At 37.7% G+C, this 16328-nt stretch overlaps 1 protein-coding gene and 1 long non-coding RNA gene across 24 annotated transcripts in view; one reads left to right on the plus strand and one right to left on the minus strand.

Moving 5' to 3' along the window:
* The window catches only part of LOC116216748 (uncharacterized), a 161857-nt gene that overhangs the window by 14224 nt on the left and 131305 nt on the right, over positions 1 to 16328 (plus strand). The window lies entirely within an intron of this gene.
* AGR3 (anterior gradient 3, protein disulphide isomerase family member) overlaps positions 9253 to 16328 on the minus strand; it is a 28665-nt gene continuing 21589 nt past the window's right edge. For 11 of the 12 annotated variants that reach the window (XM_085226155.1, XM_085226149.1, XM_085226153.1 and 8 more), the window contains 7 exons: positions 15754 to 15898; positions 14862 to 14925; positions 14440 to 14492; positions 13764 to 13840; positions 12901 to 12964; positions 11790 to 11873; positions 9253 to 11087 (listed from right to left, as the gene is read on the minus strand). In XM_085226155.1, the coding sequence (XP_085082281.1) occupies positions 11038 to 11087; positions 11790 to 11873; positions 12901 to 12964; positions 13764 to 13840; positions 14440 to 14492; positions 14862 to 14925; positions 15754 to 15859 (498 nt within the window). In that variant the 5' untranslated portion in view covers positions 15860 to 15898 and the 3' untranslated portion in view covers positions 9253 to 11037. The remainder of the gene's footprint in view (positions 11088 to 11789; positions 11874 to 12900; positions 12965 to 13763; positions 13841 to 14439; positions 14493 to 14861; positions 14926 to 15753; positions 15899 to 16328) is intronic. The other variant, XM_085226152.1, reaches the window with a different exon arrangement.

The raw sequence follows: 16328 nt of genomic DNA on the forward strand, positions 1-16328 counted from the left end.
AGTTTCAAATTACTGCATCCGTCTGTTGGATCTGCTTTTCTTTTTTTTTTTAATAGCAATCTGAGTGTAATTATCCATGTGAAGACTGAGCAGAAAGGTCAAGGGGTCTTGCTGAAGTGTGATACAGCAGGCCTCCTTCAGTTAATGCTCAGGAATGGGAAGCAAACTTTCTTCATGGCCATTTCAAACATTTGATATCTGTTAACTTCACTGCTGGCTGTAGCAAAATTGGAAAGCATTGCCAACTTTGCTGACTGCTTTATGCGTAGTGATGTCAGCACTATTCAACTGGGAGTCTTTTCACTGCTGTCAACAGCCAAGGTTCAGTGCTAACGACAAGCAGTGCCATCAGCGATGCTACCTTGAGGAAAAATGACAAAGCAGAGTGAATACCTGCTCACCCACGGGTAAATCTACTCCAAACAAACAAGCCATGCCGGAGAAGTGGGCTACTGAATAGAATGAATCTGCCTGCTAACAAAGCATGTGTTATCTTCAGTGGGTGGCGAGGCCTTCTATGGCCATTCATTGTGAAAGGTTCATACATGGCCAGTGGTGCAAGGAGATGGCTGCTGTTCTGGCTGGAGGGTGCCTCACTACCTGCCCTGCTGCTGAGGGATCCAGAAAGGAGAGAGCAGGCTGTACTGAGCTAATTCTTAGGGGGAAATCTGGGGAGGTTTTTCAAGCAAGAACCTGCTCAGCAAAGACCTTAAACATACCTGTGTGGGGAAAAGCTGTTGTTCTTATCCTAGCTATTTTTTACTTTTCTGCTTCTTTGAGATTAATATGATGCTTTTCCCTTCCACCCCATAATATTATAGGCTTGAAAGGAACACAAGAATCAGCACATCCTGTTAAATGAAATGGCAGGGAATGCTGCTGAATGCTTGGTTGCTCTTACTGTATTGTTGGCAGGCTCTCTTGCATTGCAACGATTTAGGAGGGCTTTGGTCCCTCATCTGGTCATGTCAAGTTCACTGATGAAGGTGAGGCCCTGCTGGGCACTCAGTGGAGTTATTGTGTGTGGAAAATAATCAAGGGGCAGTCCCTTCTGCACAGACTTACTTTGTGTAAGCTGGCCTGGATGGGAAGACAAATTGTCAGCGCATCCCCTGTGTCTCTGCTTTTGCAGAGGGAGGGGGTCGGATTTGCCAGTCTGCGTGGATTCCCTGAGACAAAGGGAGGATGAGCAGAACCCTGCTGTGCATAGGATCATTGATGAAGTTGTGATGATTGCTGACAGCTCTTTCTGTCTCTTTCATGCTGGAGTATGCTGGAGGAAGAAACATGTGGACAGGATGGTGATCCATGTGCACACATAGTGTGAACTTCCTGCAGTGCAGGAAAGGATGCTGTTATCTCCTGCAAGACTCACAGAAGCAGCTGCAGCCAGACTTGACATGAGTAACCTTGAGCAATTGCTCAGTGCAGTCTGCAGTGAATAACTGCATTGTGAAGGGGTTTGGCTTGCTTGTGTTCCCACTGGTGCTTCAAAAAGAAGGCTCTGAAGGTAAACAAAGATAAATAGAATTAGTAATATAATAGCCAGAGAGTGACAAACAAATGTTCAGCAACAAAAACTCTTTGCAGGGATCAGAAGTTTACTTTCAATTATATATGCCCATGTCTTTGCTATCCCATTTGTGCTGCTCACCTTTTCACAGAGAAAAAGAGTGTTTTGAGCTAAAAGTTCAGAATCTTATCAAAAACCTTACTTAAGATTGAGTATATTATTTTCTATGGCTTTTTTTTTTTTTTTTTTAATATGATTGTGAAAATTCCTTTGGTTCATTATCAATAAAAAATATTTGTCCCATGATGAAATAATATTAAGTTTACCATTGAAAAGAAAACAGCTGGGGAAGTACTTTGTAATTTGCACCCCTGGACAGTAGGAACTGCCCATCTAAGCTTCGCTTACTAGTTAAATTAATCCAAGAGGCCTTTATTCGGCTGTGGCCATAGTTCTTTTTTGTCTTGGTCCTGAGAAGGTCAGGCACACCCAGCCTGTGTGAGGAAGTTGCATGGCCTGGTGATGTGGGAGGGAACAAACTCTGATTGCTGTTAATGAAGAGGCCAAATTTCCAAGCTCCTCCCAAGCAAATCTGCATTGTAGCTTCTTCATTGTTCCTATACAGTTCCTCAAATTCAATCTTATCTTTGACATTACTCCCTTCTTATTTTTCCTCATTAATTAGGAAACGATGCAAAGTTTAAGTAGTCAGAGAAGGCTACAGTGACCAAGAGGGTTGAGATATGAGTGCTCTTTATAAAATGAAAGAAGAAACGCATCACTTACTTTTGTTAATATCCAATACTTTGCAGTAAATTAACTAAAATAATGGCTTAATAATATGGCTTATGAAATAATTTATCTTGCACATCTCTAGTCTCTCTCGCTGTCTTATCCAAAGAACGGTCTGAAATGGAAAGTTGAATTTTAGGCTTGTGTGATAAATGTGGTTTGTCAAGATGAAAGGAAAAAAAAACATCTGTAGAAAGAGAACCCTTTTATTTTTTTCAAATTTACCTCGTGTAGCTTGGTTATTCCTTTTGATTTTACGTAGTACTGTAATTTGTGTTGTAGAGCAATCTGGCAGTGTGAAATACTGTAGGAGTTCACGTGGCTGCATGAACCTCCTCGTGGTGCAACTGTCAGCTTATTGCTTATTAAGGGAAGCAGTTATTGCCATCTTTTCTGCTGAGGCAATACAACATTAGCAGATATATTTGATGCATTTGATTGCTGTCTACTGGTTAGGCCTGCTTTCTTGTCATTGGCTGAAAAATGTGCTTGCCTACTTGATATATTTAATCTACAGTGTGGGCTTTTACACTTAAGCTCTTTTAACATGTACGTGAAGAGATCTCACTAGCCAGACCAATGTCCAGATTGTCTTAATGTCGTCCCAGATGTCTCAGACTTACAGAACAGATCCTTTAAATCTAGAGGAATCACTAAAACTATGGTGAGGATATTCAGCTTTGGTGGTGACATGCCCTTTGAACAGAAGACTGAGATGATTTGTACTTTCCAGTAAAAGCCTTCAACAGATGGCAAAAATTCTTTAATTACATCTTATCTACACCATTTTGTATCTAAAAGGAATCTCTAATTCAACGTCTACTCTCACCTAGCTATGACTTCAACTTTGTAAGCTGACCTTTTCTATTTAATGAGCTAATCCCTATCTTCTTTTGTATTCTGGTTCCATAAAGCTCAACTTATACAGAAGATGAGTTTAAATTTTTTTTTTAATCATCTTGGTAAGTACATGTAAAATTGAAGATAAATTTTTTTCCACTGAGAGGTGTATAAAGTAGTAATTAAAACTAACATCTATCAGAAGGATGTGGCCTTTCTATACCAAGCTTTTTATCAGTAGAGATTATAACTACTCCCACAATTTAGCTGCAGAAACATCTGTAGAATGTGCTTGATGAATGTGCAAGCACAGTTTCATGTTTTATGGGCAGTAAAATCATTAATTCAGTATACTACCACCCACTGTGGAAAAGAAAACATTACAAGTATATGCCTAAATTGAATTGAAAAGTGCCTAAAAAATATTTGATGTGCTGGTAAGTAGCTGAGGCACATTGCTTGCCTGGTCCTTCTATGCTCATGTACACCCACCTTCAGAAAAATACGTGCACATCAGTGCATTTGTCCTAATTCAGGTGCTATATGCAAATAATTTTCTGACTTTACAGGAATAGTATTAATCTAGCAGAAGAAAACTTGTAAGAAATCCTCATGACTTGGATGGTAACTAGCTGCACACTGAAGACCAAAGCTCTTCTCTGAGTCAATCATTGTTCTCCAAACAGAATTTAGCTTCATATGTGTCATAGGGGTTGATGTGTTCACAGTTGGACTAGATAATCTTAGAGGTCTTTTACAACCTTAATGATTCTGTGATATAGTACTGTCTCTTTAGTCCTGTGGCCAGTTTGAGCTGTAGTGAATACTCTGGCTTGAAACTTAAGCTTTTTCTTGAATTTGGACAAGGCCAACTAGCATTCAGCTATTTGGTAAATTTCTGATAAGCTTGTAATAATCAAGGAATTTTGATGATTATTTAATCATATATAAAATAAACCAAATAATACTGTACAGCAGCTACCATATTTTTCCTTCATCTAAGCAGAGCCAATATCATTTACTAGGACAGGTATATTTTACTTACACTGGTATACACAGTGCGAGTTGTATAATTCTAAAAAAGGGGAAATGTGTTCATAGTCTAAGTGCTGCTGTTGAGGACATACTCATTTTTTCTAGTGGACAAGAGATCAGCACAGTTCCCGTGGAGGGCAGCCTTTGTCCAGTATGTGTTTTTAATAATATGACTGCCTAGATTAGACAGAGAGAATAAGATTTCATGCAGTTTCCTATTTTCAGAGCTGTCTTTTCCAGAATGATGCTTGGGGAACATTTTGATGTCAGAGGCACTTTCCAGTAGTGAAATAAAAGCATCTCAAAACTGCATCATTTGCTGCTCTTCTGATCCCTTGGCAGCAGCCCCAAAGCTTGGATCTGGGATTCTCTGTGTTTGCATCTGTTCTGTTCCCCATCCCTCAGACCAAGTTTTGCTTGTCTGATAGGACTGTCAGCTCACTGTACTCCTACAGCAGATTTGAGCCATTCCATCACAAAACACTGAATGTCTTGACTTACCCCTTGTAGTATGCTTTCCTAATGGAAAATGTCATTTATTTAGAATGAAAGGATTACAGAGACCATTTGATATGTAAATGTGATATATAAAATAACCAGCTGCATTGGAGGCAACAGTTGCATCTGAAAGTTGCAGAATATATGCAGCTGGACGGGACCCTCTGGAGACCTAGGTTAACCTACCCTGCTAATCACTGAATTTGTGATTCAGGTCCTCCACCACAAGGACCAGACCCATAACGGTGCCATATCAGCACCCATTCTCTGCATGAATACCCTTGGAGTAGGCTCCTTCATCCCTGTTTTATTGGTTTGTAAGTCCCTCACTTGTCCATCTCATCCAACAAGAACATACGTCAATGAAAATGGTATTAGTATTCAAAATTAATTGTGGTATGCAGAGAAATCAGAAGTGTTATTGGGTAATATATTATAAAGAAGCTAACTTTTATAAGAGTACACATTAAGGTGAGGAGAAGGGCTATTTTTGGAAGCGCATGATGTCCAAATAGTTTCTGCTGATAATATTAAACAGGAGTCTTAAAGAGGAATAATCATTTTTTTCCCCCTGTAACAGCATGCAAAGCGATCAGTACTTCTACATATGAAACACCCATGGAGTATACGTTTTTAATTTTATGTTTTATTGTTGTGATTAGCCAATGCATTCAGAATTTGTATATATGCAAAGATTATTTTTTTTCCCTTACTGTTTTAAATTATTCTTATGGATGATTTTACTTGTTTTTCAGCTTCACTGCTTTAAAATAAGGTTATCAACCTGATGTCTTTTTTGGAAACTTGCCTCTATGTTTACAGTGTAGTTTGAAGGTGTCCATGATTTAGCAGCATACAGTCAGAAACACGTTGAATCTACATTACTGTAGTGTCAAATAATTTACTGGCACTGGCAGTGTTTGATATTGTCAGCCTTGGAACCACAGTATCTTCTTTAATTGTAGCTTTACCTGGAGAAATGGCAGCTACTTTAAGATCTCTAGCACTGTGGAATTATCTGTTTACTACAAGTATTTCTGGAATTTACTCTTTCTCAAGGACATTGTTACTTCTAGGTTTGTTTATGGCTCAGCAGAGCATGTCATGAAATTATATAGCATGGGAAGAATTTTCTTTAGCTTTCTTGGTGAGTCATTCTTTCTCCAACAGAAGGACACGTATCTTTTCGTTTGCTTCAGTGTAAGAAGGAAGTGCTTTATGCTTTAAGGCATTTGTTATAAAATTGAGGTTCCTGTCTTCTTTACTTTAGCACAGTGTCTTTTTCTCTTTAATTACAAGAGTTCAAATGACCACAGTGAGAAAGAAGCTGTACTAATTACTTTGAGCTTATTTTCATTCTTATCAACTGGATAAATGCACCTTCAGTTCTTTGCCCTGCTACATGCATTTTGTGTGACCTTAACCTGCCTACGTTTCAGTTTTGTGTGTACAAAAGCATGGATAACTAAACATCCTTGGCTCTTGGGACTCTTTTCAGGGTAAATAACTAAAAATTCCAACAGTCTCTTGAATGCTACTCACTTACCATAGGGAACCTTCAGGCATACCAGTCTGTGGATAACAGCCATGCCTAATGTTTAAGCTGTCTAGTCCTTTGTCCTTCAGAGATGTCCTGTATCTGTACTTGAGGTGGTACGAGTTCAGCTCACCAGCTATACAGTCAACAAATTTGGTCAGGAAAGGCAGCCTTGAGGAATCCGTGAGAGCAATGCTAGTGTTAATGTAGTGGATACCACATAAGTACCTGGGTGATTATTTGCAGTATAGCATTCTGGAAATATATCATGAAAAATATTTATTCAAAATCTTCACTAGACCTCAACAACGTTGTTTCTTGACTCTTCAAAATAAGAAGCAACAAAACAGCCTCTAAAGCTTTCCTTCTGTTTAAAGGAATTCTTCCATATTCCATATCTTTAGATGAAGCAAGCAGAACAACCTGAAGTATGTTTTCACTGGAATGTGGTTTTCTATGTATTAATTTGTTTAGTTAGTAAATAAGAAAGGGCATTCTTCCAACAAAGTAAAGATCAGGTTTCCAGATCTAGTGAAACTGCTGGTCTGATTCTGCAAAGTCATTGAAGACTGTGAGAGGTTATTCATGTGATCTAGGCATTTTTGTCACTTCTCATTAAGGACAAGAGTATACAAATTAATGAGCGCTAAAGTCACTTAGGCCATAAGGGAATGGTTATTCCAATTAGGTTAAGGTTACTCCTCAGGAGCATGTACGTGTGAGAATATTTGATAATGATGAGGTATACTGTATGTGGAATTGTATTCCAAATGAAGTGGTGGATGCCAGTTCCATGATTTGCTTGTAGAAATGTTTTAGAACTGTGTGAAAAACACAGCTCTGGCAGACAGGGCATGCAAAACAGTAATGAGTGATCCTCAGTATGCATGGAAAAGTATTAGAAGATATGATTGATCTTTAAAAGTATTTTTATGCTTTTTCCTGAAGCAAAATCCAAGTCTACGCACATAAAAACAAGGGTTGATTTGATGAACAGCTACTTAAGAATAATTGGAATTGGAATTACATGGAAATTTGGAAATGTAGTTCTTGATATGAGTGTTTGAACAGAAGAATCTGAGATGGTAAGTGATGAATATCCTGAACAGCAAGGAAAAAGTATGAATATTTAGATTGTTAATTCTGAGATTTTTGTAGTGGAAGAACAAATATTCCTCCACGTCTCATTGGTATTAGTGGACTTACGAATTTCCATGGAGATTTTGTCTCCTTTTCACTCATACTGTGGCACTGTGAAAAGCAAGGGAAAAAAGAAATGGAAGCACAGCTATGACTTGGCCAAATGTGTGAAGGACACCTCAGCATTTGGAAATTTCTCTGTGTCAGCCTTTGGCAAGAACACATATAACATATGAAACAATCCAAAGTACATTGGCCTTATTTTACAAGATTACATTTCTTTTGCTGTTTAAGTGCTGAGGTGTCCCACAGTCTCTCGTCTCCATGGTACATAAAGGTATGGTGGCTTTCCTTTTGTTCTGGTCCACTGCAAATATTTGCACACTGGGAAATGTTTTAGCTCTGCAGACCAATACATCAGCCATCTGCCTAGAAAAGCCCACGCCTTTCTGCTTTGAGACGGATACATAGAGGGAGGATCCTGTTCTGTAGGCTCCCAGGCTCTTGTGCCTCACCTCTCTGACGTTAAGTCCACGTTTGTTTGACTACGCTTTGTCTGATTACAACAGATAAGTCCCAACGGTGAAATAGGTATGAATATGTGAGCAGGTGGCAATAGAGTTTGTTTTGCAGAATGTGTTGTGGTCGTAGTAAAGGGAGGACTCAGAAGTATTCTACACAAAATGTTTGCTTCCATATTGTATATATGTTACTACTGGGATCCATAGGTGTAGTATACAAGGTCTGAATTCTGTAGAGTACGTAATATACACAGGTAGGCTTTCTCAGCAATAGATCCTTATATAATGACTGAATGATTCTTTGTAAAAATAACTGCTGCTCTCACACAGAAGTTTTCTGTCTTTTCCTCTCCTTTAGCTCTAAGCTGAACAGCAGTAGTCAAATAAAGGTTGTTGTAGATCCAATTAACCAAGAAACAAAAGGAACAGTTTTCCAACCAGTATGAAGAGATAAGCAAAGCATGTGAATGAAGATCTGCCCCCTATTATTGTGACTGTTGTTGCATGCCAACAGAGAAGAAGAGAAGGGAATAGCATCTCATGCCATTCACTTGAGAAGAAAAAAGGAGGAAAGAATGTTGGGTCTGCTATTGCACGGGCTACAAATATATTATCTTGTCCCTGACCAGAAAGACGTCTGTGGTCTGTGTTTCTGTTCCATTAGGAGAAATATTACGTAGCAAAGAGGAGAGGGCAGAAATATAGTAGCAACTGTCAAATTAAGGATGAATGTTAAGCTAAGCTGTGAACAGAGAAAGTATTGTGCAATATCCACAGTGTTTTCTACCTGAATATCTAGCTCCACCAAAAGGACTGGATCTGAATCTTTAAATATCACAGAGATTTAGTTCCAATTCTTGAGGCTACAACTGAGAACAGATTTCAGCCTGATACCTATAAAGATCTGAGAAGTGAAAGAAGAGAAATCCCATTTTCATTTAAGCCTGTGATAAACAGTTCTCTAAAAGCAGCTCAGTTATGATTTCAATAAATGGTCCCACTGAATTGTGACTGCTGAGTTACTGTGTTGTGTGCCTATGTATGCTGTGTCTTCCTTCTCTTTAGGATAGTAATGTCATTTGAGCCTGATCAGCGGCCAGGAACCAGCACAAAAATGATGTCAAAAATGATATATTCAGGCCACAGATATGTGCATTTGTCTGTTTTTCAAATGGGAAATGAGTTAAAATACTCATCCACTGTACAATCCCAAAGGAGCCTTCAGCATATTCATATTCTTTAGCTTTTTTATATGTGTTGTTGCCCTTCCTACACTAGAAAGCTAATGGAGCACAAATGCAGCTTTCCCTTAAATATCCACCTAGAGCCTGGAACCTTCATATTCTGGATCTTAAATAGATGAAGGAGACGCTGGCTTTAGAACAAATATCTCACATTTTATTTCCTACCAAGTTAGAATAGGGTTGTTTCAAGTCAGTGTTTTTCATGACCCCATCCAATAATCTTGAAAGCGAAGAGAGGAAAAATCTGCAAAAGAATAAGAACTTTCTACCTACTTTTTGGTTATAATCTGAATCTACCATACTTCAGTGTTTCAGAAGTTGTTCTGTCCTGTCCTTCTCTCCAAAGTAAATCTTCTCTTGACCCTATTTTGCAAATGCTGCCACAGCTATCCTGTGTCATCTCTGGCTGCTAGCTCACATCCTTTTCCCCTGAACATCTCTGACATGCTCAAGACAGGGCGTGCCCACAAGTCTGGGAAGTGTTATCAAATCTGGAATAGATATGAACATAATTGAGTAGAGATAAACACAGAGGGGATGTAATTACTAGTTTAATTTTGTTTCCAGCATTTTCCTGTGATTATCAAGAAAATATACTGCTGAGACAAATATATATTTTTTCTTTTATTATTTGTTCCACGGGTCATTTTTCACCCCTCTGTTGGAGTATACATCCAAATTTCACATAGCTATGAAAACAGGCACAATTAATTTCTTTTATGACATATTAATACTCAGTATTGTAAGTTAATAATGTCCTGCAGGGGATTATCCTTCATATTTCATATTTGCGTTCCTCTTGCGGTGTCAGAGGAAATGGCAGGTAACAGAGATAGTGATACTTGTGCCTTGCACAGAACATCACATTGCTGCTCTTTCTCCAGATGGATGACTTACTACTTTGCTCTAGTGAAGAAGCATATCATTGGTATAGGAAAATATTTCAACTGACTCAAGCTTTTTACTTAAAATAGATGTCTTCCCTTCCATATGGTGATCTTGGGAGACTTTGTGAAAAAGAGTTTGTATATGCAGATTCCCTCACTATGCTTCCACTATGATTTTTTATTGGGAGTTACAGAAGAATAACAGAAGAATAAATCTTCCATTTAAAGGAAAAGAGCTAGGAAAAGCCTACTGATTTTTCCCACACCAGACTTTACAAGCATGACTAGCCTCAGGTGTGGAGTTCTGGAATTATCTCCTTCCATCTCTCTTGCGTTACTGCATTTTTATCATGGCAAAACCTGTAGTTGCTATTTGATGACTATCTCCTCACAGAAACCCTGTGTTCAGCATGAAATATGTTCTGTTTTCAGCTATCAGAATAATAACTAAAGAATGATGCAGAAGAAAGCAAACCCTAGATCTGAATTTTTTTCCTCTATTAGGTATTCCAAAATCTACAGCAAGAGACTTCCTGTCTGATTTGCCAGCAAAATTCCTCTAATGAGAAATAAGCATGTAAAACTGAGTCATACTAAAGATTTACAAGCTACATGAAATAAAAAATTGGAGGTGAGATGTAGCTAATAACTTACATCATTGTATTGTAAATAGACATGAAGTATTGGCTATAGCTCTTGATTGGAAGTTGTACTGACAATAAAGCTACAGTTCAATTGATAATATACAGCTCAAAGTTGCTTGCAGCTTAAACCATCACTTTCAATTTTGCAGATAGCTAACTCCACTTCAAAGTGTTTGATAGATTTCTTCTCTGTTTCCCAAATGGTAATGGTAGCCTCCTGTATTTCCTCTTCAAATCATACGTAAAACTTTCTCATGAAATCTGGTTTACCTGTTTGGTAAGAGTTCAAAGAGATAGCAGAGAAAGAAGCTAAACAAAATGCTTTACAATGTTGGAATTCTTGGTGCAGCTTCACCTTCTGGAGGCTATGAACATTTCACTGTTGCTTACAATTCTGTCTGAATGAGGCGTAGTGCTTTCTTCATGTTCTCTATTACTGAAAGAAAAATAAGTCAGAACTGTAAAATATACTTAATGCAATTTGATTAGTACATTCTTCACACTGAAATTAATGCAGGATTATATATTTTAGTGCTTCCTATTGTAAATATTCTGGCATTGATACCAAAGCTGAAGGCAAAAAGTGTTGTGGATCAAAATGTTTAATTTAAGGAGTTGAATATTGTCAAATCCCTTTTGCTTCAGCAAACATGATAATCAGATGTGACGTGCATATTTGTTGTGAGATACTGCACGGGTCTCAGATAGATGGTACAGACTACTAGTTCAACCTGAAAAATCACATTCCTTTTTGAAATATGGGTAACAAGCATTTTTTTTTTTCCCCAGTCCTCTCCCACCACTGCCTATTAACATTGTGTAGTTGGATACCTTTGAGCATAGTGACTTTCACCATTCACCAGCAAACAGCTCAGGTCTTGGTCCTGAAATTTCTCACCCATAATCTTTCAACTCATATCACCTGAGTAGACCCAATAAATTCATTGGGACAATAGATGTGCTTAAGTGTTTCCTAGAACAGGTTAGACGACTGTAAATTATTGTTAAGTGCTCGCAAACATTCTTTATTCATTACTTAGAGATCTTAACCGATTCTCAAACACAGACGATTGGCATGGCATGTATCTGGCTGCTTACAATATGAAATGCAAAGTAACACAACAAAATAGGCACTTACGGAACGGTATGTCTTGTGGTTCATAAGTGTACAGCCGATTAGAGTATCTTCCTGTGATATCAGCTCTCACCGTGAGAGATGGGTCTGAAAAAGAAACTGTGTTAATTGCTGCTTTCCACAACGGAAAGCGGAGGGTGATGCCCATAGCACAGTCCTGTTTTTGAGAAGTTCTGATTTTGCCAGCCACAAAGTGCGAGGCTGTTATGCTCTGTTCCAACCAACTGCTTTTTATGTGGAGAAATCTTAAACAAAAGCTAATGTTCAGTTTTATATTACACAGCTATTTTTAAGAGATTGATTACACATACGTTTTGTCCATACTTGAAGAAAACCATCCTGTTTTACGAGTTCTGGGGTTACTCTGGGAGAGGCAGTTTGACTGGATGCACAAATAATGAGGGTCATGCATAATTAATGCAACATTTTCATGGCTTACCTAGAGACCAGGACTAAGATCTTGTGATTCTTATTGTTTCCATTGCAGGAGAAAATGGTTGTAAATACTGAACTAGTTCCCCTTCCAGGCTTTCTGTTAACTAATCACCTGACTCCTTTCACTACCTTGCTCTGAGCAGGGGCTTCATCTCACCTACCTTTGATGCCTGTACAGTCAGTGAAAGGGAACAGGAATTGTGGGGCATGATTTACTTGATATATTTCAGAAGTCAACTTTACAATGCAGTAGATCATTGTTTAGATTCTGTTGACTATTGACTTGCTCTGTGGTAAGGTCTGCACTGTAGACATCTACATTCAGTCAGATATTTGACAGCTCTCTCCAAACTTTGTTCCTAACTTGCAAAAGTACAGAGTGCTAACAGGGGCTGACAGGTGCCCAGATGCTAACAGATATTTAAGCACTTTGCTCCAAAGTGCAAATGAGGTATCCTCCAGAACATATCTATAACCTGAGGAAGTTTACAGGGGCTGAAGTCTGTGATAAGATGAGAACCGAACTCAGGTATGCCAAATTCCATACTACTGCCATGGCAAAGACAAATTCTGAGCTATTTTCTTTTTGCAAAATAATTTGTCTTGAAGTTTCTAGAGAACGACGCTGGCATAGATTCAGAGATCACATCTTCAGAAGATTCAAAAGTACTGTACATACCTATGAACATGATTCGAGGCACGTATTGTCCATCAGGTGACAGGTTTTTATCTGTGGTTTCATGCTGGCAAAGAAATAAAAGCTAATTATTAAAATATTCCTATAAATTTAGCTGAAGTAGCATCACTTGTGAACAGTCTTGTACCAGAGGACAAAAATACAAAAGGTATGTATACACATAGAAATGCATATATGAGGGCTGCTCTGAAAGTAATGCTTCCTATTTTATTGTGTTGGTCCATGACATCAAAGATGGATGCTCGTGATGTGGCAGTAGAAACTAAACCTTCCCACCAGTGTTCCATTACATTTTGTTGCCATGCAACAGATGGCAGTAGAGACAGTCTGAGAGAATGGCATCTGTTGTGGAAGTGCATGTGAGGCAAAGGTGTGTCATTCCATGCAGAAAAAATTACACCTCTTGACATTCATTAACACTTGCTGAACTGTTATGGACAGACATGGTGGATGTGAGCACAGTGAGGCATCAGGTGGTGTGTTTCAGAAGTGGCAGCAAAAGAATGAAAGACAAGCTGTGGTCTGGATAGCCATGCAGATTTTTATGGGTGTGGCATGCAGGCTCTTGTTTATTGCTGGTGAAAATGCATAGCTAATGGTGGTGACTACGTTGAGAAATAGTTGTTTTTAGCTGAGAATTTTCTCTATCAAACAGTGTAATCGTACCTTTTGTATTGTTGTAATTTCCATGGAAATAAATGGGAGGCATTACTTTCAGAGCCATCTATATACATACATTTAACTGAAATGCCAGATATGCTTAGCTAAAATATCATGAAAAAGTAAGACAAAGAAAATACAGACCAAAAAGAGCTACTAGACAAACCTCCCCAAACCCTTCCTACCATGAGATTCAGCATAATGAAGCTATCTTGGGCCATTTCTTGTATCTCTTCATTTTCAGCAAAAGCTTTCTTCAATGCTAGAAAAGACAGGAATATTTTTAAGTCCATCATAGACGTTGCCTTTCCTTCAGTGTTTTGGCACCAAAGACTGGTCCCATCATTCCTGCATCTGCTCATTCACATTCCTAGGAGACACTTTTGGGATCTATCATGGCTTTATGTTTTTTGATCTGTGTGTCAGTGCAACCTTCTAGCTATGAAAATGGAAGCTCTTTTCTGTCATTTGCGAAGCCTGTAGTTTCAGCAGATAGTGTCTCAGTTTGACAAAAGTGCATTATTTTCAGAAAATTCTTATTAGATCAATTTCAGTGGTATCGTCCTTATCTCCTTCTCAAGTTGCCAGTTCAGGAAGGCCAAACATTGTTAAACGTGTTCAGCGAGTCAGTAGCAAATATGTCTCAATTAATGTAAATTGACAGGTGTTTAATCATGGATAGCAGGACAGTAGCACTAAGCATTTTTCATGTTCATTTTTTGAGTAGATTCACAGTGACTTTTTTGTAAATAACAAATTCTTAGCTTTTCAATTACAGTTTCATGCACTTACAAATATATAAATAGTTCTCTTCTTAAAAAGATATTTACAAAAATTTAACACTGAAAAAATCAAAATTACCTTGGCAGTATTGACAGTCTTCCAAATGATGAATGACCATCAGTGGCTTGTTACTTTATTAATAATAATAAAACATGTAGTTAGTTTATTTGAAAAGAATGAAAATAAGTGATTTTGCTATAGGTTGGAAAAGACAAATTGCATTTCATTTTTTGTTAAATCTCAGTGAAACCTAACAGGCATTCTGTGAGGAACGACAGACGTTTCTGTGCAAGAGAAAAGGGATGCTAGGGAAAGAGAGAAGTGGAGTTCCCATGTCTAGATAGCTTTTCTAAAGTAAAAGAGTCTACAAGAATGGTAAAGTGGTCTGCAGATCAGCTGTGATGGTGTTTTTGTTTTTTTTTTTATTTCATTACAGTATATTGAGGGGTGACAATATAATTAATAAAAATGTCTTTCAAAACTATTTTTTAATCTCTTACCTTTTTTTTGCTTGATAAAGCCCTTCTTCATAAGTTTGTACCCATGTTATTTCATCTCCCCAGCCTACAAATATAATAAAATGATTAACTCTTAGCTAGGTAAGTACTTCATAAGAAACTACATTTTTTACCTTGGTCAATAGCTGTACGCAAATAGATTTTTCTTCAAAGCTTACCAAGCATTGTAGATATATTAATCCTACATCTGCTAATAGGTGTATCGGAATATTAAAAAATAAACCAGCAAAACAAACAAAAACAATCAAAATACCTCAGCTGATTTACTATCCATTTCAAGTCTTTTGACACACTCAATAGAACTCTTTCTGAATACTCAGAGCTCCCTAAATTGGTGACAAAATTCTTTATATCTTCATATTTTCTCTTCATGTTGTCTACCACTAAGGAAGTGTGAGTGTGACTATCTGGCAAGAGGGAAAAGAAAAAGAAATTAAGGACCATTCAGTAAATAAATAAATATCCCTAATGGTTGAGACTGTTATTCTGTAGATAAAAATGGATTTGTAGAAAAAAATTTCATTTGAGACTGAAGTTATGAAATTGAGTTTCAGTAGCTATAAGTTACCATCTCAATCTGTCTACTAACAGGTGTGTGAAAAAATATTTTTCACTGAGAGTTCTTCAAGAGCAGCCGGGTTCCAGAGACTCAATTTGAGTTATTTGATTCTAAAATCACTGTGACTGACATACATTAGATTATCTGAAGCCTTCAGCCATATTTTTAAGAACAAACTGATGGAGTGAAATGAGAGGGAGGAAAAAGATGCACTACTTAGTGTGTGACTAAATGCTGAAGAATCACGCCTCAGTAAGCGCATATATGCTTTCAATAACATACATGGTAAGAGCAGGAGGTAACTACATAAAATACCTCTCGATAATGTCTGAGGTGCTCTTCTTTCCTTTTTGATTGCCATAGCAAGGTTGGATGAGACTGCAATTAGCAGGAGAGACAAAGCCAGTGTTGAATGGAGCATTATTTCTCTAAAAAGTTCCTTTTCAGTGCAACAAGGAAACTGGAAAACAAAGCAACAGCTTTAGTTGTATGGATTCATTACCTACTGTAGTGTAAATCAACTTGTCAATGACATTCTAATGGTCTATGCGATGGACAGTTTGGGTAGTTTCTATAAATGTTTTGTTGTATTTTTTTAGAACAATAAGAATAGATAATCTTATTATGCAGCACTGCTTAGAGCGATCAAACTTCAGAGGCAAGAGACAGTTCTCTCTACTCTGTGATCTGGGGAACAAAGTTTCTACTTTTGGTCATCCACCATTTCATCCTCATGAACCAGTACAGTATTTTAATACAGGATCATGAAAATTTCAGGACAGTGCTACTATTTTTTTGCCCTTTTATTTTTATTTTTAATTACTGTAAACCATAACAGCATGGGTTTATTTTACATATAGTAGGATTTTTGGTCTAAAAATGTCTTTGAT

The sequence above is a fragment of the Meleagris gallopavo genome, chromosome 6, assembly GCF_905368555.1.
Source record: "Meleagris gallopavo chromosome 6, MGAL_WU_HG_1.1, whole genome shotgun sequence".
In the NCBI taxonomy this organism is placed as follows: Eukaryota; Metazoa; Chordata; class Aves; order Galliformes; family Phasianidae; genus Meleagris; species Meleagris gallopavo.